At 42.8% G+C, this 19,944-nt stretch overlaps 8 protein-coding genes across 8 annotated transcripts; 3 read left to right on the top strand and 5 right to left on the bottom strand.

The window, feature by feature from the left end:
- Window positions 1–279: 279 nt before the first annotated feature.
- On the top strand, window positions 280–1,412 carry EAE98_003388 (uncharacterized protein; the record flags this gene model as incomplete). Its single annotated transcript, XM_038951008.1, has 3 exons — window positions 280–422; window positions 472–971; window positions 1,036–1,412. The coding sequence occupies 3 exons, from the start codon at window positions 280–282 to the stop codon at window positions 1,410–1,412; spliced, it is 1,020 nt and encodes a 339-aa protein (XP_038812472.1).
- Window positions 1,413–2,251: 839 nt separating this feature from the next.
- Window positions 2,252–3,316, bottom strand: EAE98_003387 (uncharacterized protein; the record flags this gene model as incomplete). Its single annotated transcript, XM_038951007.1, has 2 exons — window positions 2,252–2,910; window positions 3,034–3,316. The coding sequence occupies 2 exons, from the start codon at window positions 3,314–3,316 to the stop codon at window positions 2,252–2,254; spliced, it is 942 nt and encodes a 313-aa protein (XP_038812471.1).
- A 4,533-nt stretch (window positions 3,317–7,849) lies between these two features.
- On the bottom strand, window positions 7,850–8,584 carry EAE98_003386 (uncharacterized protein; the record flags this gene model as incomplete). The annotated part of the gene is made up of 1 exon (XM_038951006.1): window positions 7,850–8,584. One exon carries the CDS (start codon window positions 8,582–8,584, stop codon window positions 7,850–7,852), a length of 735 nt encoding a protein of 244 aa, XP_038812470.1.
- A 1,080-nt stretch (window positions 8,585–9,664) lies between these two features.
- EAE98_003385 (uncharacterized protein) lies at window positions 9,665–10,465 on the bottom strand (the record flags this gene model as incomplete). The annotated part of the gene is made up of 3 exons (XM_038951005.1): window positions 9,665–9,856; window positions 9,919–10,280; window positions 10,417–10,465. 3 exons carry the CDS (start codon window positions 10,463–10,465, stop codon window positions 9,665–9,667), a joined length of 603 nt encoding a protein of 200 aa, XP_038812469.1.
- Window positions 10,466–11,597: 1,132 nt separating this feature from the next.
- On the bottom strand, window positions 11,598–12,995 carry EAE98_003384 (uncharacterized protein; the record flags this gene model as incomplete). The annotated part of the gene is made up of 1 exon (XM_038951004.1): window positions 11,598–12,995. The coding sequence occupies one exon, from the start codon at window positions 12,993–12,995 to the stop codon at window positions 11,598–11,600; it is 1,398 nt and encodes a 465-aa protein (XP_038812468.1).
- A 414-nt stretch (window positions 12,996–13,409) lies between these two features.
- Window positions 13,410–14,536, top strand: EAE98_003383 (uncharacterized protein; the record flags this gene model as incomplete). Its single annotated transcript, XM_038951003.1, has 5 exons — window positions 13,410–13,416; window positions 13,496–13,558; window positions 13,694–13,788; window positions 13,852–14,064; window positions 14,150–14,536. The coding sequence occupies 5 exons, from the start codon at window positions 13,410–13,412 to the stop codon at window positions 14,534–14,536; spliced, it is 765 nt and encodes a 254-aa protein (XP_038812467.1).
- Window positions 14,537–16,341: 1,805 nt separating this feature from the next.
- Window positions 16,342–17,219, top strand: EAE98_003382 (uncharacterized protein; the record flags this gene model as incomplete). Its single annotated transcript, XM_038951002.1, has 4 exons — window positions 16,342–16,354; window positions 16,464–16,701; window positions 16,771–16,936; window positions 17,091–17,219. 4 exons carry the CDS (start codon window positions 16,342–16,344, stop codon window positions 17,217–17,219), a joined length of 546 nt encoding a protein of 181 aa, XP_038812466.1.
- A 432-nt stretch (window positions 17,220–17,651) lies between these two features.
- EAE98_003381 (uncharacterized protein) lies at window positions 17,652–18,658 on the bottom strand (the record flags this gene model as incomplete). Its single annotated transcript, XM_038951001.1, has 3 exons — window positions 17,652–17,976; window positions 18,095–18,187; window positions 18,310–18,658. The coding sequence occupies 3 exons, from the start codon at window positions 18,656–18,658 to the stop codon at window positions 17,909–17,911; spliced, it is 510 nt and encodes a 169-aa protein (XP_038812465.1). The 3' UTR covers window positions 17,652–17,908.
- Between the last annotated feature and the right edge of the window lie 1,286 nt (window positions 18,659–19,944).

Here is a 19,944-nt window from a genome sequence, read left to right as displayed (position 1 = left end):
ATAATATGCCTTTCAAAATACTTCAAGTGAATCTAACGGACTAGACTAACCCTAAATAGTCAGGAGGGGTAGGCTGTAAAAGTTATCGTACCTCTCTTGACTTCCAAATCGACCCTCCTTTGACGTCTCTTTTACAACCTCAAAATACTCATGTTAAATCTACAACAAATCAACCCGATTGCTTCGTTTTTCACAACTCTTTCTTGACTCCATAAAGAAACTGAGGGCATACCCTATTCAGATCACCATCAACCAGGATCACGTATCAAGCACATCAAAATGGCATCAGACACCCCAGAAACTCCAGAGAAGCTCATTTTCGACGCTGCTGGTGAAGTGCTTTTGATCTTTACTCATCTTCCAGTCGACAGAGACGGAGTTGAAGCCGATAACGACTCGGTCAACTCACATAAACGAAAGGCGTATGTTTTTCCCAACACTTTGCCTTGATCAAAGCTGAACAAAACACAGACATTGCGATAAGTCATACACAGTTACTATGCTTGTTTCCTCGAAGCATTTGAAACTTGCATCGCCAGTTTTCGGAGCCATGTTGAAGCATGATCGTTTCAAGGAAGGAATTGAATTACAGGCCAATGGAGAAGTCAAGATTTCGCTACCTGATGACGATCCAATTGCTTTTGCAATTATCGCTAATGTCATCCATCACCGGAACAAACTTGTACCCGAACATGTCGCTCCGATGCTATTGGCCAAAATAACACTTCTTACGGAAAAGTACCAGATGCATGAAGCGATGTCGTTAGTTACAAAGTGCTGGACAAGTCTGCTAGGCGAGGAGAGGGATGCACAATATACGAGTATTACTACTGGTGGTCTGGTCTATCTTGCATATTTCCAGTACAAGCCTCTTGAATTCAAAAAGCATACAAGACGCGCAATTGTCTGCAACGATGAAAATTTTGCAGATTGGATGAACGAACATGGTTGTTGGCCTTACACTATTGTCGGTATGTGAAGTGAATAAAATGCTGATGATGTGCTCCTTACTGATCCTTACTGATTGGAACTCAGAAAAAATTAAAGAAGCCCGGCTGAAAGCATTTGGAGGCCTATTTTCTATCCTCGGCGATCTGGTTAGATCGCAGATTGCAAATGAGACTTGCGATGAATATGACTTATGCGATCAAGTCACCATCGGCTTTCTGATGCAAGTCGCTTTAGAAAGTCGCTTATATCCATTCCCCAAAGCACCTTATCAGGGCCTCGACTTGAAATCAATTTTCAAGAAGATATCGCATGCAAGAATCGATACTCGTTGTACTTATGAGGGTTCCTTAAGTACATGTGAGAATTCGGAGATGTTTTTCAGGATGCAGGTTGAAATGGAGCAGTTCGAATCCAAAATTGAAGGCTTAGATCTCGAATCTTTCCGGTCCTCGCCTGAGTAAAAGGGAAGGGAAGAGAAGTATCATCAAAGAGCTCTCCTTCACCGAGTTTTAATCAGGATAATCAATCTGCTTGATTGAGTGATTTGAATTTGGCATCGAATATCAGTTTACTCTATAAGATTTACGGCACCAGGTTACTGCATCCGCATGTTGCATTGCATGGAGAGTGTGAAGGATGAACCCGTCGTCCACGATTGCTCATCAGCTTTACAAATGCGGACTTAAGAATCATCGCTTCTACCTGACGAATCTTCAAATTTCTTCCATAATCGACGTTGCTGGGTACTCTCATTACAGGCCTCTCTGGGAAAACATTTCAAGCATAGCGCATTTTTGTCAAAAGTCTTTACTTCGTTCTATTTTTTCCAGTTCATACGCCAGGTCAAAAAACGCAGCATATCTCTAAACACAGAAAGAATAATCTGAAGCACATTCGTCTCATGAGAACTTGTTCCGAAACACTTTCCATATCCTTACATACTTTCTTTCTATGCACCTGACTATTTCATTCTGGTAGCTTCGCAATGCTCTACTCAATTGTTACTAAGTATGCGATAGTAATACAATATCTTAAATTCAATTTCTTCTCCTCCTGTGTCTTGAGGTCCTGAACCTTTATAATATCGTCGTGCCCGCCCATCTTTCATTGTTTTAACTTACTCATATTAATTTGGCTCCTCATTCGGTATTCTGAGATGCATGCACGTGTGTGTACCTTCATCAATATTTAATATCCAGTCCAGTAGTAGACGCCTATAACACGACCAAGCTCACACACAGATCTCAATCACCATTGAGCGATATTTCAGGCTATTGCATTTTGATTTCCAACTCTTACTCTACAGCCTAGTAAAACCTCCCTCGGGAGGTTGCAACCAATTCCTCTCGTCATACACATTCTCCCCCTCAATAACATGAAACGTGTAAATAATTCTCCCCTTTTCGCTCGTATTCCTCTCACTCTTATGCAACAAATTCCCATGAATGAGTACCAAATCCCCCGCTTTAACTTCACCCATTACATAACTGCCTTCCTTTTCCTCCCCCTCTTTCTCCCTCTTCTCTAAACCTCTCGGGAAAATCTCCCCCTCATTCTCCACAAACTCCGTCCCCCCACCGTCTTTCCTCCTAACAAATCTCTTCCCCACCCCCTCCCACTTATGACTCCCAGGCCAAAAACTCAAACATCCATTTTCCCTCGTCGCATCCTCGAGCGCGTACCAAAATCCCACTGCGCTGGGTGGATCGGTATATAAAAATGTGGAATCTTGATGAGGGGGGACTGCGCCGCCTATTTCGGGGTTCTTGCAGATTATCATTGATTGCAAACATTTGGGTTCTTTGAAACCGAGGGATTGCGCGATGAGAGAGGGAGAGTGAGTGGCATTTGGAGAGAGAAGCGCGGCAAAAGGGGGCGAGAGTGAATGGAGGGCGTGCCCGATTTTGTTTATGGAGAGGTGTTTGGGTTTGAGGAGTTCGCCTTTTGGAGATAGTGCGTCTAGTTTTTGGGTGTTAGTAATTGGTAGTGGAGATTCAATTTAATCCATCAAGGTTGTATGAATTAAAAGAATTATATGAAGTGAATAATATAATTCATGATCCAAAGCACGAGAAAACACACCTTCCTCAAAGAAAAATCGTATCTTATCACCGCTCTCCAGAAAATAACTATCCCCAACATGTTCAACGTCATCTCCTTCCCCAGTACTAAATTTCGTCATGGGATGATCATCCAGCGAGAAATTGTTCAACATAGAATGGGTTTCGGATAGTAAGGAGGAAACTGTTTCTTGGGAGAGAGCTCCTGGGATTATCAAATATCCATCTTTGTTAAAGGTGTCGAGCTGCTCCTTGGTGAGGCCTCTGGAAGCAGTAGGAGACGGCGATGTACGAGAGGGAGACATTTTTGCTTTGAAAAGAGGGAATTGCTATTATTGAGAGAGTTGAAAGTTTAATAGTAAAGCAAGATGTGGAGTTTGAGGAAATGGATTCTCTTATCGAATGACCCCTCACTCGATAAGCATACCTACCTGGTGCATGGGCCGAAGTGTATCGGAATTGCCCGAACGGCTCGTTTGTTGGAGCATAATTTCAAATTGTAAGTTTGATCCAGGAAGCAATTGGTGAAAGCAGCAAACTGGTGTTGTGGTGTTTGCTTCATGTGAGATCTATTACGGCACACGGCACTGGTAGCTGGTGATATGACGAGATCTTGTGCAAGGGAAAAGAGAAAACACGTGGGATGGATGTATCAACAAAGACCCAAAATCTTCATGTTTACATTCCGACTCGCATAGGAGAATTAGGGGGAAATCACAAAATATCATCATGTTCCAACATCATGTACCATTTCTTTTTTGACGACAACAAACACGTTAGTAATGCAAATCCCGATATCTAGAGTGATGTTGGCTTGGATAGTGAGTGGGTGGTAAAACAAGATCATGAGCAATTTTTCTTCCCCTCCCTCTGAAAGAAGAAAAAAAAGAACCCGTGGTGCACAAGATTTCAAAAAGAAACAACTGGTCACTGAGGGGTTCGAACCCTCGCATCTCTCGATAATGGTGTTTTCAACCTCATAGAAGGTATCTTAAAACCATCGCCTTAGACCACTCGGCCAAATGACCTACTATGTTATCACTTCCACATAATTTAAATAATTAAACTAATCCAATCACATGACAGAACTTTTCTACGCTTAATCTTGTTTCAAAAAATAATTTATCTTATTAGTGACAATAGCTATCCTCGAGCTATCCTACTGAGATATTTCTGCCCCTCCAAGAATCTGCTTTTCATTCATCTACCTATTCTTTCACAGATTCTCAACTTTTCCGAACGCTCGAGCGAGCTTTTTTGATGCGGGGCAAAAGATGGACCAGTCCAGTGCTGAAGCACCCGTTGATATTCCAATTATTATTACCATCCCAATCTTAAGGTCGAGGATTTTAATTTCCTGTTCTATCAGATGCAAAAATCTTCGATATCTAAATTGTTCCTGAGAATCCTATTTCTAAAAACTACATCGTCGTAACTCTCAACCAACACTCTTAACACGAATATGCATTATTCAAACCATCGAAATGAATACACACATGTATTTATAACTATGTAGTATTTCATGAAGATTTATATGCACATATACTCAAATTTCATAGATGATATAGTTATCACTTGAAAATTACATCCGTTCTCTCAGAACCAATTTGATTCCCTCGATTGGCATAGTAGCAATTACCGAACTGGAAAGACATTCTTTCGAAGGCTCGAAGATCCATTAGGACAAGCCTCGGGAAAACTGGCCCTCAGCTACTTCTCTTACCTGGGGTTGTGAAAGAAGATTGCTTCATTTAAGCTATCATCTAGAGTCTCAAAGCACACTTGCTTGATCTTCTCGTATGTTTCCACGTACACTCTACTTTGTGTCCGGTATGCTTCATCATGAATGGCATCATCCCCTTTCTCATTGCTGACGTCGTTTTCTTCACATTTTGATTCTCCTTTCGAGAGCCAAAGCCGCTCACGAAGTCATGCATCATTCTTCGTGTATTCTTTGAAAGATCTGAATTTTGGGTTTGCTTTATTTCTTCGATTATTGGCGGAATTTCGCACTCCGCAATTTGAAGCTAGCATATTCTCGAAGTCGAAGTAGCTCAAGACAAAAAGGAAGTCCTTTGAATGGAAACTTGAAAGAGAATGTCTAGAAAATCACTAGTCAGTAATATTTTGAATGACACCATGTTGCTGATTGGGTTGATTTCGGATGAGGCTTGATATTGTCGCGATGCTATATTCGAGATAAAATATTGACTGCTCAGTGAGTCGACTTTAGAGAGAAAAATACTTGGCTCTTAAGTATATATTTTTAAAGTGCCCAAGAAAAGGCCTCTCTCCAATGAAGGTCATTTTGGGATTGGAATCTAAATTCCCCCTGGGTGGAAATATAGGATGGACATACACTGCGACCACTATTCACTTAAGCTGCGGTGTTAACCGGATCACAGTCTCTGTTGCCCCTTTTACCCCCCACTTGTATTTCTGGGCATATTTTCGTACAACCTTCTCATTTGCTAAGCCCAAGCCCTCCTGGGTTTCAATTTTCTTAGTTCATCGAGTGCATCATATCCACGACTTTTGATCACCATGGCACTAATCAGAATGTTTGCCATATGACAGTCGTTGTTTCTATAACTCGTAATAGTGGCGATGTACGCGGTTGCGGTTCTATCTGCCGCTAAACCAAAATGACCTTTCCATGTCTGATTTCCTCAAAGAACTTGATTTTGGTGAGAAGTCATACCTATATACATATTGGACTGATTTATCTAAAAATGGTTTAATATGATATTCTGTAAATGAATGACTGAGTTGTCTACTTCTCAACTAAAGCTGTCCACAATTTTGATTTGAAAGATGGTTGTTACTCCAATCCAGTTCCTCGTCTCAAGTTTACCCCCAGAGATCCTTGCAGAGATCCCAGCTATCGCTGCTCCCCTCGATGTCACCTCAAACTTGGTCAATCCAACCAGTAGAGGGTGGGTATTTCCCATTGTCAGTTCTATATTGGCTGGCTTAATAATAATATGTTACGCCATTCGACATCATACAAGATTGGCGATTCAGCGAAAAGTGACATGTGTGATTGTTAGCTGCTCGTTTTCATTCCAAAGATTCATTCAAACTAACTAAATATTAGCCACGTTACTCACAGGTTTCATATGAACCATTCATTTAGTCATTTGGATCTAGTATTGATTTGCCATTAGCTTATAATTAGCGCTTTGGTGGTCTATGTTGATGTTCTGATGTGTATGTATGCCTATAACTACTACGCATGCATCAAGCACAACTGAACTTCCAAAAGCCGTCAGTGGAGATGGGATTGTCGGTATTCATTCGTGGGATGTCTCCTTATTGCGTCTATCCAGTCAGCAGAATTCGATCATATGTATTCCTCTCCCCGTGCCTGCAACCCTTGATGCTTTAACTTCAGTTCTCACATCAACTAGGCTCTTTACATAGGTACTTGGATAGTCTATTTTGCTCTAGATTTCGTAAAGCCCTCTCTCTCTCTCTTCCTTGTGTACCTTGAAATATTTGTAGAATGTAAATGGATAAAAATCTGCGTATATATTGGTACTAAGATTTCTTCCTTATTTTGTCTCGCTACTACGGTCGTCCAATTTTATCTAGCAACGCATTTAAATGGCGTAACAAGGCAATCACATATAGTCTCAGCCCGCACTCTCAAAGCGATTAACTTTTCCGTTTCAACCGCTGTCGGATTAGCGATCGATGTTTATCTTTTCATCTTGCCGTTTATTGCTGTTATTCGAATGCCTGCTAGGTTGTAATGACATGTCCACGCAACCGGCTGGAGAAAATACTTTTCCCATCGCTCCTCATGAGCTTCGCCACTAGGCTTGAAATTGATGGCCGAATGAGCAAAGAGGAGAGCAAAGTTGAGGCAGGATAGTTGACATTCATGAAAGGGGATGGATAGCTGCATGAATAATAAGCCTGTTTTAAATGAACAAGAAGGAATTATGCACAAGAAAATAAGAAAACAGACTACATATTCATCTAAAATATGGTCTCAAGAAGTGATTCTGTAAGAGCACAGTGTGCCTACTAGAATGTGAAGTTTTGGTGTTGGAATGAAAAGCTCTCAGCATCTTCAATCTAGATATTTGGGAGCCTAGAAGTATCGCGATTCATAATATCTGTAGATGATAATAGAAATAGATAAGATGTTTTGTAATAACAAGTGAGTAATCATGTTTACTGCCTATTATGACCGTTGTCCACCCACTTTGAAGTGTCTGTTCTTCCCCTGATACCAGCACGAATAAAGCTGTTTCCTCAACGAAAAATCCTTGTCAATATCAAAGATTTCTGAGATTTGTTCTCATACAACCAGAATCCCTCAATATGGCACTGACAGGAAATTGAGATGATAAAAATCAAAGGTGTCAGCTTCTCTCTCTACTATTGGATACCCCTAAACCTACTTTCTCTTAAAAAAGACATACCATCATTCGACGAGACAGCCAGAAAAAGTTGAACAGACCGGATGAAGCAAAGAAACCATAGCTGTGAAAGAAAGCAGCGATTTGCAAAAGTAACAGGGTCGAAAGGAGCCATGTTGCGAAGTGTGATGTAGTGAAAGGGCAGACAATCCTTTTCGCAAGATACGTAAAGACAAGGGGAGCACGAAGAAGTTCATGAGGATGAGATTACTGCAACAAGGACGCTGCTATGAAATAGGGACAGGAACACAGTCTAATACTTTGACCTGATGCGGGTGGAATGGTAAATCGTGATGTCGCGCTCTTTTGCAATGACTTGTTGTGCAAGAGACCTCATCTGTCTATGGCTTATTCTCAGTGGAATTGAATAGAGAATGAGCAATAAAATACTTCCTGCTAGAGACTAACTCAGTCACCCGCTCTTCTCAAAAAATCACTATCGTTATCAATGTCATATTCCCCGATGCTATAATCAGAACCATCACCATCATGAGGAGGATCAAGCCATTCATACACATCGTTGGCATCGTCATCCGATTGTGGGTTTTCCGTAGTGTTGATAGTCCATCCGTGACTCATCATTTCCCTCCTGATATAATCACCCGGACCCTCCTCATACAAGTTGACAGTAATGTTTTGTAGGGACGGAATGGCTCTGAAGTGAGAATTAACTAAAGCCAAAGCCTCCGCAACAATATGGAGATTGTCAAGTTCATCGAGAGTAGTTTGCCAAGCATTGATGCTTTCTAAATCGGTCTCAAGCGCAATCAAACTGGTACAGTCGTTTTGGATTTTCGATAAGCCCTGAGAGTCGTTGACTTCAAGCTCAATATTAGAGGGTTCAAGATCGGAGAATGCGGGAAAGTTGATAGCAATGCGTCGTATAGAGCTGGCATTGATAGGACCAATCTTATTGAGAAAACCTTGAGCTTTCCACAGGCCGAATTCGAAGATATTCTGCGCGTAAAATACTGACGTGGCTTCGCCGTGTATCGTTCTACATGTGAAAAGTAGGCCCTGAGTCAGGTTCCTGGGTAGGAATCGCAGCTGGGAGTCTATCTCGATAGAGGATTCACACACCAAGAGTTCCTCATATATCATGTTGCGAAGTTCCCTGGGGAGGCTGAGAATGTTGGTCGACATTTCGTTAGCGGTGTGCGTTTGAAGTCTCCTACGCTCACTGCGACAAGCAATCAAGATTCGCTTTCTCACAAGCTGTCAATTGCAGACGCGATGTAGACTCGACTGATACCAGATATTTTGTTGGGAAGTTGATTGCCAGGTCAGAGTTGAGAAGAAAACCACTCCATTACCTTTCCACCGCTTGAGAAAACAAACAAGCACCCAGGTGGTCAGCGTTACATCAGCCACAAGCCTCACTTCTTGTACAAACAACCCGATTTCTCTGGATCCATTTGCTTCTCTATCCTAATGACCTATCCATTCTTGTATCATCACACAACCTTACGGTTACTTATCAAGGCACACATTAGCAAGCACTGAGTAACACTTTCCATGCATTAACCCGTAACCTCGGAATCTCCCATTACCTCCTTTCTCTATCTGCCCCCAGTTATCGTGATCGCAAGCCGGCAAACCAGAAAAAGAAAATTTGTATACCATTCCGTGGCCATGAAGCTGTCTAACCTACCTACGTGCAGATTTCTTAGAGATGATTGGAAAAAGCCGAGGAGCGAATACTTGTGCTGATTTGTAAAAAGGTAAAAGATGCTAATTACTACAAGAAAAGGCCGAGGCTATCAGCCCATCAAGTCAGATGTACCAATGATTGACCTCTAATCTCTTGAAAACCTCTGTATGGTAACGTTAGATGATGAGCGACGAGAAACTGCATATGTCAGTGAGCCTCTCAATAAGCTTCGGCGCTATCATGGATTCAATGCATGAGCTAATGCAAGGAACTGAGATATAGTTAAGATGAGAAGCATGCTTTCATTGGCCTAACTCCTAATTTGTAACCATCAATTCACATATTAATCCAACCAAATTCAGTCCATCAGTCGTATACGCATAGATTCATACAGCCGCTCTCAAAATGCTCAAATGCAGAAAATGATCCACCCAAATCAAGAGACCTTGGGAAGTCTTTTTACAGACATTCCATGTTGTTACCAAAAGTATAGATACCGAGAGAATTAAAATCGAAACGTTGTAGCCATGTCAATGTATCACGAGTTTGTTGCAGAGTTTCCCGAAGTAGAATTATGCGGAAATTCCTCCGGAGCGCTCACTTGGTATGAGTTCGTAGCCATCTTCAGGGGCGAGGGCAAATGCAGAGATGGCGATACCTGCAGCGGATGCAATCGAGAGACACCAACTAATAGTGCAGAAAATCCATCCTTTGTCCAGCTTCCAGCCTGGGAAGAATTGTTCATCATGATCATATAGATATGCCTACCAATAGTCAGTATCATCTCGCCTCTCGTCCATTGATTTCCAAAACAAGCAAAACATACCACAATACTCATACCAGCTGCCTGAACAATACCCACCAACACCAGCAAGAAAGCTAGTATTTTCCAGCCCGTCTCTCTCTTCTGTTTGCCACCGAATAAGACAACTACATATGCCACCAATGTAACCAACTCTACCACAGCCGCAAAAGACATGAGAAATCCTACGGATCGCCACATGGAACAGAATCCCCTATCTGGCCCTGCACAATCTTCCGATGTAGGGAAATGAGAAGAGTGGCCTGTGAGCGAACTATAGCTGCGATGCAGTCCTATCGATTTCGTTACATGATTACCGTTCGGTGTGGTTACATCCCATGTAATCCAATCAGGTATGAAGATCGATACAAAAGTCAGTGTTGTCGCTATACAATTCAAATGGTCAGCTATTGTACTATAATGATTTGGCAGAAGATGGCGGAATCAACTCAGAGGGTTAGATTCTGGTCAAGATCACTGCCATGCTACTGAATCATGTAAATGACGCAGAGAATAACATACCAGCGATAAACACTGCGAGAGCGACACTGTAAACATAAACCCTCGTCATGGTGCTGTAAATATACCCAAGATTACTTTCGCAAACTTCCTAGATTCCCACCTCTCCTTCGATCCAAATGTTTGTTCCCGTCTCGCCTTCGGGTATTTGATATCGAAGGATCAGTTCTTCTCTTGAAGAGATATAAAGATAAGAGACAATGAAAGTCTCCAAAGAAAAGAAATTGGGAATGAGGGGTTCGAGTCGTTGTAATTGAATCAATATGGGTCTTCGAAGGAAGGTTGCGTAGTAGACCTATATGCATGCAAAGCACAAACCTGTTGGCCTGGCCTGCCTAATCGAGTGATTCGCTGATATCAAATAAAGCTTCCCTCCAAGTTATCTATCGCCCAAACATTCAACAAATGGCGGTGAACGTGTATTTCGGAGAGAGATCCGGTTCCTTCAATTATAATTACCTATATCACGTCTCAAAATTTCAAGTAGATAGATAGATGGTTTCTGTGCATGTATTTGAAGTGATGGGATTCTTTGACTTTAGGAAAGGTGGGAGGAATTGTCCAAACTTGTCATAATGATTAACTTTGCTAGTTAGACTCTAAAGAGTGGAGTGGAATGTCGAAATGACGTTGGAGATTTAACGAGTTCTGATGGGGGGCTTCGGAAAATTCGACAGATTTTAATCACGAGGACTGATTTAGATATGGCTGCATACAATTGCATACAAGGCACAGTAAGTAGTATCACATTGTTACTAGGTAGGTACTGATAAGAAGCAATGGTGTATGAGAATTGTTATATTATTGGTGATGAAAAAACAATTGGTATTTGATGCCATGTCTTTTATTTGGGTATCTCAATTAACAATATCAAGGTTGATTTGGATATCGGAGAAAATGCAACCACTAAACAGCCACCACCATGTATTATCTGCTCAGCCATCCCTGATTGGCCATCCGAAAAGAAATCAGGAAACCGACTTGAACGTTTCCATGATCTCCAACTGCGTTATCGAATATGCAATTGATGTTTGTAGTTTGTAGGCAAGAAACTTTGAAGCGATTTGTAAGTCTTCAGCCCATATCAGTTCTCAAACCACCCTTTTGCACAAACATCATAATGAGAGGTAACATGTGATCAATACCACTAACTCAATGTTGAATCTCGTCTTCACTCACTGTCCTCACTCACTGTCCTCACTTTCGCTGCTGCTCGACCCGTCTTCACTGGATGAATCCTCATCATCACTTCCCGAACTAGATGAGCTGCTTGATGAACTGGAAGATGTATTATCTTTGTTGTTACCGTCCACCATTGACTCATCATCGGAGCTGCTATCATCAGAATCACTGCTTGAATCTGAGTCGGAAGAGCTTGAATCATCAGCTGCAAGTGTCCGTTGCTTTCTTTTCCTTCCGATCTTCTGCGGGGTACCGTCATTCAATCGCAACCTCTTTTCTCCGTCCGTTGCTACAGATTCTGTTTCCGTGACTTGCGTATCCGTCGTCTCTTCAGAAGACGAAGAGCCCAATTCAGCAAGAATTTGTTCGGCTCTCATTCTTTTGGCCATTCTGGGAGCCATTGCTGCGTCCGACAGTCCCATAATTACACCCTCTTCATACCCCATTCGCGACGATGCCCCAGCAGCAGTCATTGATGCAACATATTCATTGATGGCAAGATCGTACTCTCGTTGTCTTTTGCTACTGTCCGCCATTGTTGCTGGAAATCCAGAAGCGTCAGACTCTCGATCTTTCACCTTGATAGCTAATGCTTCGTCTCGAAGTCTTTTTCTGACCCCTCCCTGCAAACCTCTGACGTACTCGTAGAGAAGATGGACGTGATCGGAAGGAACGACCTCAACGTTGAAAGCGTGCTTCAATAGGTGATTTTGGTGATTTTTGTTGAACTTCCACGTCTCCTTCGATTCGTGATACTGTCTTAGATACGCTAAGAATGGACGTGGAGCGGCGGTTGGTTTGGAGACTTTCGACTTCTTCACAGACTTCTGGGGCTTCGAATCCTTCTCAGTGGTACCATTTTCGGGTTTGGCTTCCGATTTTGTCTTCTTGACTCTTTTCACCCTTCGTTCCTTTTCTGGGAGTGTAGTATCAAATTGTTCCTCAACTATAGGTGGTGCGGGTGTTTCAAAAGCTTGACTCGTAGAAGGACCGTAGAAAAAGTCGTCTTGTGCTTTTTGATCGGCCACCCAACCTAAGTATAACTGTTTTATACTATCGCCATCTTGAGATTTTGTTTCCGGGGTGAATGTTACTGATTTTTTTAGCGCGGATTTTCTGGGTGTAGTAATAATTGAATCGGGAACGACCGATCGTTGTGGTTCAGAAGCAGGAGGATGAGATTCGAGATTCTTCAGCTTTTTCGCAGACGTTTCGTGCTCGGACTCGGTGTCTTCTCTTGGTCTTTTCTTATTTGCTATCTCGATTTCTTTAAGAGGTTCGGTAATTGAGGCTTGAATATTTGAATCAGAGGAATTTGGGGCCGATTTCAACTTTAAGCCTAATCGTTTCCATGAGGGGATTCGTGGCGCCCCTCCACTCGCGGAAGGTGAAGGTATCATGGCAAAGAACTTAAGAAATCTAAGAATCTACCAGCCTATAGACACATGAACTTAAAACTATGCTTCGTAAGGCAAGCCTTGATATTTGACAAAAAGTACAAAAATTGACGCTCAGATTGATGTCGATGTGAAGGACCGCGAAGTAACTTTTTTTCTCTTGATAAGAATGCCCGCCGCTTTAATACCCGGCGCTAAACTATTTTGAACGATAGTCCAGGCTTCAAGCTTCCGCGTGTAAAGGTTAGATACCAGACCAGTAGCTACTGTACATGACAACTTTGAAGCATCATAATCTCTTCCACGTCTTTATTTCTCACCTAAACAACCACGATACCTGTTGATTCTAATTTACAAGTAATCATTGTCCCGAAATACCCATCCTTCAAATTCAGATACCAAGTCAACTTCTTCAAAATGTCGGGTATGTTTGTTCTCGCGCGCCCACCTCTTGACAAGCTCCTCAAGAAGCTCGAGAAGCTTGAACTAACAATCCACAATAGGTAGCGCAGGTTACGACAGACATATCACGATCTTTTCTGATCAAGGAAGATTATACCAAGTCGGTACGCAGATCCAGACGCAAATAGAACCGTTAAAGCCATGGGATTCGTAGGATCTCAGCTTTATTGATCTATCACGACCCCAATCCAACACAACGGCATGCAATAACATTATACTAACTGCTCTTGCGAGAATAGAGTATGCCTTTAAAGCTATCACCGCTGCGAACATTATGTCTGTAGGCATTCGAGGAAAGGATTGTGCCGTTGTTCTGTCTCAAAAGAAGGTTCCCGTACGACACACTGATCCAGATTCTATTTCAAGTTCAATACTAATACAATGGTGCTCCACATAGGATAAGCTCATTGATCCATCATCCGTCTCCCACATCTTTCAATTGTCACCATCTGTAGGATGCGTCATGACAGGTTCTATCGCAGATGCCAGAGCCTCTGTTCAAAGAGCTATTGGCGAGGCTGCCGAATTCAGATACAAGTTTGGATACGAGATGCCGTGTGATGCCCTGGCAAAGAGGATCGCCAATATCAGCCAAGTCTATACCCAAAGAGTAAGCTTACTTAATGAAACCTTTGTCGAAATTTTGGATGATACTGTATCTCTGTTCATCTTGCTAACTTGATATTGATTTTTAGGCATACATGAGACCGTATGGTGTTGCAACCACGTTAATATCGTTGGATTCTGAATTTGGTCCTCAACTGTACAAATGTGACCCAGCTGGCTACTACACTGGTTACAAAGGAACAGCTTCGGGTCCAAAACAACAGGAGGCGTTCAACCACCTGGAGAAAAAGCTCAAGAACAAGGATTGTGCAGAAGGTAGCTGGGAAGATGTAGTAGAATTAGGCATCACAACTTTGAGCACAGTTCTCAGCGTCGATTTCAAGAAGGGAGAATTGGAGATTGGTATTGTTGGGGGGCCAAGAAAGGATGGAAAGGAGGGTACAGATCCGGGCTTCAGGGCTTTGACTGAAGAGGAGATCGATGAGAGGTTACAGGCGATTGCAGAAAAAGATTAGTTGCCGATCATGAGTAAAGCGATGAGGCAAGATATCCAGATGAGGCAACCATGAAATACGTTCGGTAAACTCGGCGAATGACTGATCAAGAAATACTATTGCTATGAAATTCAATTTATGATACCAATCTGCATTTGATACTGAGCAATGGTAGGCGAGAAAGCCACATATCTTTTGTCATCTCGTTAATTTTGGTGTAACATGTGTACACGGAAGAAAAAAAGAAACGAAACGGAAACATAGCCATATTGTGGCTTGACCACTGCTGGACTGAATAATAGACGACCCATACCTTCGGTGACAGTGTCATGATATTCTCGGATGATCTGACTAGATCCAGGAGAACATCACTTTACTGCAGCATCAATGATCTAGCATTACGCAGCCCTATCCGGAAATATAGTTTTGGGATTGATCGAATCATCAATCATCTCGCATCGCATACAAAATGCAAGACAGGGAAGAGGAAATATTGAGTATTGAGGATCCCAAAAGAGTAGTGGGGTGGAGTCCCCAAATGGGTCTATTGGAGTTTCCAAGTTACGGATATGGAATATTGAGATGCGGTGATAGGAGTATACTCCTAGGAAATCACGTCTTGGTACTGGGTCAAGATCGTATGGCCCCCAGATGATCTGCTGTAGTCTGTGTTCAGGAGCTGGGAGATTCTCCTGGGTATGTGTATAGAATAGTATGGTGTGGTATGTAATAATACATATGCGTCGATATGGTTGGTACCTGGCGCAGTCACCGCTTGTCCAATGTGAGTGAGATGCTTTCTACAACTTCAGCTATAACGATATTATGATCTGGATCCAAGGACTCCCATTGGCTGAAAAATTCGATGGCAATACACATTTGAGCCTTGAACTAACATGGTTTTTTCTCTGATGGCTTTTTTGTAAGATTATTAGTGGATTAGATGATTTGACGGGTCAAACCCTAGTGAAGGCTGAACATTTATCCTTGTTCCCACGCGAGCGAACAGGTACCGAGGTGTAGCATCAGTCTTTTTAGCTCGTTTTTTACTTTGATTCCTTTACCAAGAAACCCCAAAAGGAATCCCAAATCATTGTCCACATACCACGCATACGGAAGTCACATAGATAGATTTGATTGCACATCACACAGGGGACCCATATCAATTACCCACAATCTACCTCTCATCTAATCCTCCCATCATCCTCCACCACTCGTTCCCACGTTTCAATCCCTACGCTCTTCCTCTAAGAATCTGAAATACACCCATTACACAATACTATTCCAAAACCTATCTCGAACCATCTAATCTGAACCCTTGGACATATCGCAAATCGCTGCCGTCATGCATATCCTGAGAAATACCACAATAGCTTAGTACCCTTGCACCCTTACATCCTTACAGCTCTGTAGGGTTTAAACTAGCTTTGAGCTCGTCACTCCCGTATCATTAGCATCGGACTTAGTTGTGGAGCACAAATGGCTTTCTATACAGTGAGAGTAACTCAATGGTGTCTAATATTTCCAATGGAATCAAAGAATTGGCTTTGCCTGGCTGAGGTATCCTCCCGTTAGCCAGCCACGTTGAGACTCAAAGTGGATGATCAATTTTCAGAGTCAACGTCTTATCTAGTCAAGTATGATTTGAAAAGCTTCATAAACGGCCGAGATGGCTTCATCTTTCCAAGACATCAACGGCACAGTCTTTCATTCAGTTCCTCATTGTCTCCCGTCTCCACTTCACACCAGTTAGCAAGTCATTCTAGTGTCCATTCTCCCGTTATTTGAAGTTGCAGCAGTTTCAAACACTCAAACCTACATACACAATGGCCGATGGATGTAAGTCATTTATGTTCCTACCACACAAGACCGTTACTTGTGCTCGTCCCTACCGTGCATTCGGGACGGATGAGACTCAATTGACTCCAATAACTTACACATTCACTAGTGAACGATCAAAGAACTGCTCGGGTAGCAGATCTTCTCTCCGACTTCCGCACTCTTCAATACTACATCGCTGCTGCTCCTACCGACCCGTCAAATATGGATGATTACTACACTGAAGGATATGCCGCTCTGCGTCAATGCTCCTTAGATGGCCAGCATATCCTAAACTGTGCTGCTGAAACTCGAGTCCCACGAGTTCGCGGTGGCGCAGATGAGCAATCTAAAGCGGAATTGCAACAGTATGTCTCTCCCTACCATCAAACGGCACGATTGGGTCTTTCATGATTCTCCATACTAACCGCGAGAAGGGTACTCCTGGATGCATTTTCTCGCCGTCACGAGGCTCAAAAGATCTACCTTCGCCAAGGTGCGGCACAGCGCTGGATCAGTTACAGAGATCAAGTGTTACAGGGCCAGAGACCTCATACCGGGCACACGGATCAATTGAACGCATGCGACGTGCAGCTACGAGCAGTAAGTCAAAGGGGGGGTTGTTTTTCTTTCAATTCTCCACTCCGAGCCTCCGAGCCGCTCCCCACTTCCGGTTCTTGTGTGAACGAGCAAAGATGCTGCCAACTTTTGATGATTTGGTATTATTGATTTTTACGCGTGCTGATTTGGGAACTAGGAATTGGTATCAATCACAGATGAGGCCATCTACTCGGATCTAAGGTCGTCCGATTATGGGATGGGGCGCTGGACGCAAGAAGATCCGAGCTTGAGACATGTACAGAGATGGATTAGGGCTAGACGTTAAGCTGTCAGTGGTGTTCGGAATTGAAACACGTGGACGGGAAGAGGGGATGTGACTGCCGAGGTTGAGTCGGGAGAGGAGGGACGGGTGAATCGGACGAAAGGAGGGCTGTAATACTATTGTACAGGAAGATGGATTTGGTAATGTTTGATGGCTCTTGTTGAATTGGGATTGTTTGGGTGATTGGATCGGATCGGATTGGCATGGCATGGCTTGGAATTTCCTTACACTTAAAATGGTTGGCGATGGGCATGGAATGGCGCACACATCAGTTTTCCCCTGGCCCTGGCGGTTAGGGTTTCTTTGGCTACTTCCTTACTCATTTTACGGGATTAGACGAGAGGTAGTTCGGGCTTAGAGCATAGAGCTGTGCTAGTGTGTCTAAAGTCAACTTATAAATTTTGAATCAAGAAATTGAGACATGTCGAAAGTTTTATGTGACATTAGTGACATTTGCCTAATCAAACTTGCTAGTATCCAATATAATGGATCCTACTACGATCTTTACATCAGTTTGTAAGCAAAGAGAATATACCAGCCTCGTACGGCGGCAAAATCAAATATGTATACCACTTCCAGAAACCTCACATGATCGACTTCTTCTTCCATATGATCCTTCCTCGATATCATTTATCGAATATCAGATCCCCCACTCCCGAAAATGTGATCCAAAAATAACTCCCAAGGAAGGCTCATCCCGTCTTACTATGGACACAGAGCGCAATGCCACATAACGACAAGATCATACCAATCCAGGTATCTGTCAATATGTTAGTTCGCGTACTCGGGGTCCAAGCCACATTTCTTGACTATGGATTTACTCCGATCAACAGTAATGATGGGGAAGGGATGTAAGGGAAAGGGACGAGGGGAATTACCGCGACTGATTACTTTTCTTTCCACCCACCACTCTCCTAATACTGTGAAGAGAAACGCTAGAGAATTTGTGATGGGGACTGTTAGGGAGAGCTCTACATATATCGTTAGCATTATCTACGTCATCACTGTAGGTACTCAGATCACGCTTCTCCCCATCCATCTTCTTTCCTCGAGGATCGACAGGAACGGAAAAAAAAGGAAAAACAAAACTCACCAGCCTGGCCGATTAACAAGAAAAACCAAATACTGCCCGTCAAATTGATCACCAATGGAATCGCATATCTGGGGTTTCGCAAAAGATCCACGACTCCGAAGAAGGCGCCATAGAGCTTCGATTTGACGAAAGATTTGGTCACCGCGGGGGATGAGAGAATGGGGTGAGAGGGCGGTTGGTGGGTTCGCGCGGCGGCTCGGATGAATGGGGTTGTGAAGCCCCAGGCGACACCGATGAGGAGGAAACCGATGATGTAGCGGAAGATTGATGGGGCGGAAGTGTCGGGTGGGGTGGAGGTCACTGGGTCTGATAAAAGTGTGGGGGTGGGAGAGGGTGCGATGGAATACATGATGTGTTGATGTGATGATGTGTGATGGATTGAGGGAAGGGGGGAGGTGGGCGATGGGTAGAGAGTGAAGAGTGAAGAGTGGAGAGTGGAGAGTGGAGAGTGGAGAGGTTGGTCAGGGGATGTTTAGGTTGAAAGTGTGATGAAGGAGAGTTGTACAGATCTGTAGTAAGATCTTAGATTTAATTACAATTTTCTTGATGATGTATGGAGAGGATAAGATAAGAAAGGTAATAGAGTAATAAGAGATAAGCTTGGTTTCAATAGCTACCTAGTCTACCTAGTACGAAGGAACCTAGATGAGTGACGCCCTGGTCGGGATTCGGGGATTAACCGAAGAAGAATGCAAAGCGGCGGTTAATTAACCTTACCAATTACGCACGACAGCCTTGCCGCAAGTTGCCGGCCGGATGGATAAGATTGTTCATCCATACCTAGTACCTAACCAGCAAACAAACAAACAACGTGAACCTTGAAACGACGCAAAGTGTTCGGCCTCATCATTTAATAATTAAGACGAAAGCATTATTGGGTGTTGGAGATCTGAGAATCGAGCTAGAATCTCGGTACCTGCATCACCAGACTCCACCATCTCAAATGATTTTCCGATCGATAACACCATCATTTCGCCATCATCGGACATTTGGGTAGAGTTTGAGTGATAGTCACTCCAGCCACTCTTAATTATTAGCATGAGCCACATGAGATGAGGAGTGGAATCCAATGTTCGTGACGCCGTCAACAAATGAAGGATGGAGGATTTCTATTTTTATTCCTTTTTTTTTTTTCTTTCTTTTCTCTCGGCCGAGGGATTGGATACCTGGATCGTAAGGGAGCCATGGAAACTTGAAAGCTTACCTTACCTAGTAGAACAAGGATTACATTTTATACATCGTACAAAGAAAGGCATCTTCCGTCGAGGAGGTGATTCTCAACAGGGATTGAATTATGTACATACAAACATTATTAAACCTAGGTAGGTAAGGTCCCGATTTTCGTCATCAGTGAAATCTACGATAGATAATATGTACGATATGGATATGATATCTATATCTGGATCCTGGGTAGATGGGAGAAGGGTGATGGGAGATGGGAGAAGAGTGAGGATTGAAGAGTGAGGATTGAAGAGTGAGGATTGAAGAGTATGCCCAGGTGATATCAAAACTACATATAATTATTAGCTGATCAACCAATGTAAACAAAAACATGTCAAATGTCATTCATTAGCTAGCTAGCGAACTACCTACCTACCTACTCACATATAGGTAGATACACATCCAATTGAATAG

The sequence above is a fragment of the Botrytis deweyae genome (assembly GCF_014898535.1).
Source record: "Botrytis deweyae strain B1 chromosome Unknown BDEW_006, whole genome shotgun sequence".
In the NCBI taxonomy this organism is placed as follows: Eukaryota; Fungi; Ascomycota; class Leotiomycetes; order Helotiales; family Sclerotiniaceae; genus Botrytis; species Botrytis deweyae.
This window is presented reverse-complemented; position numbering and strand designations above follow the sequence as displayed.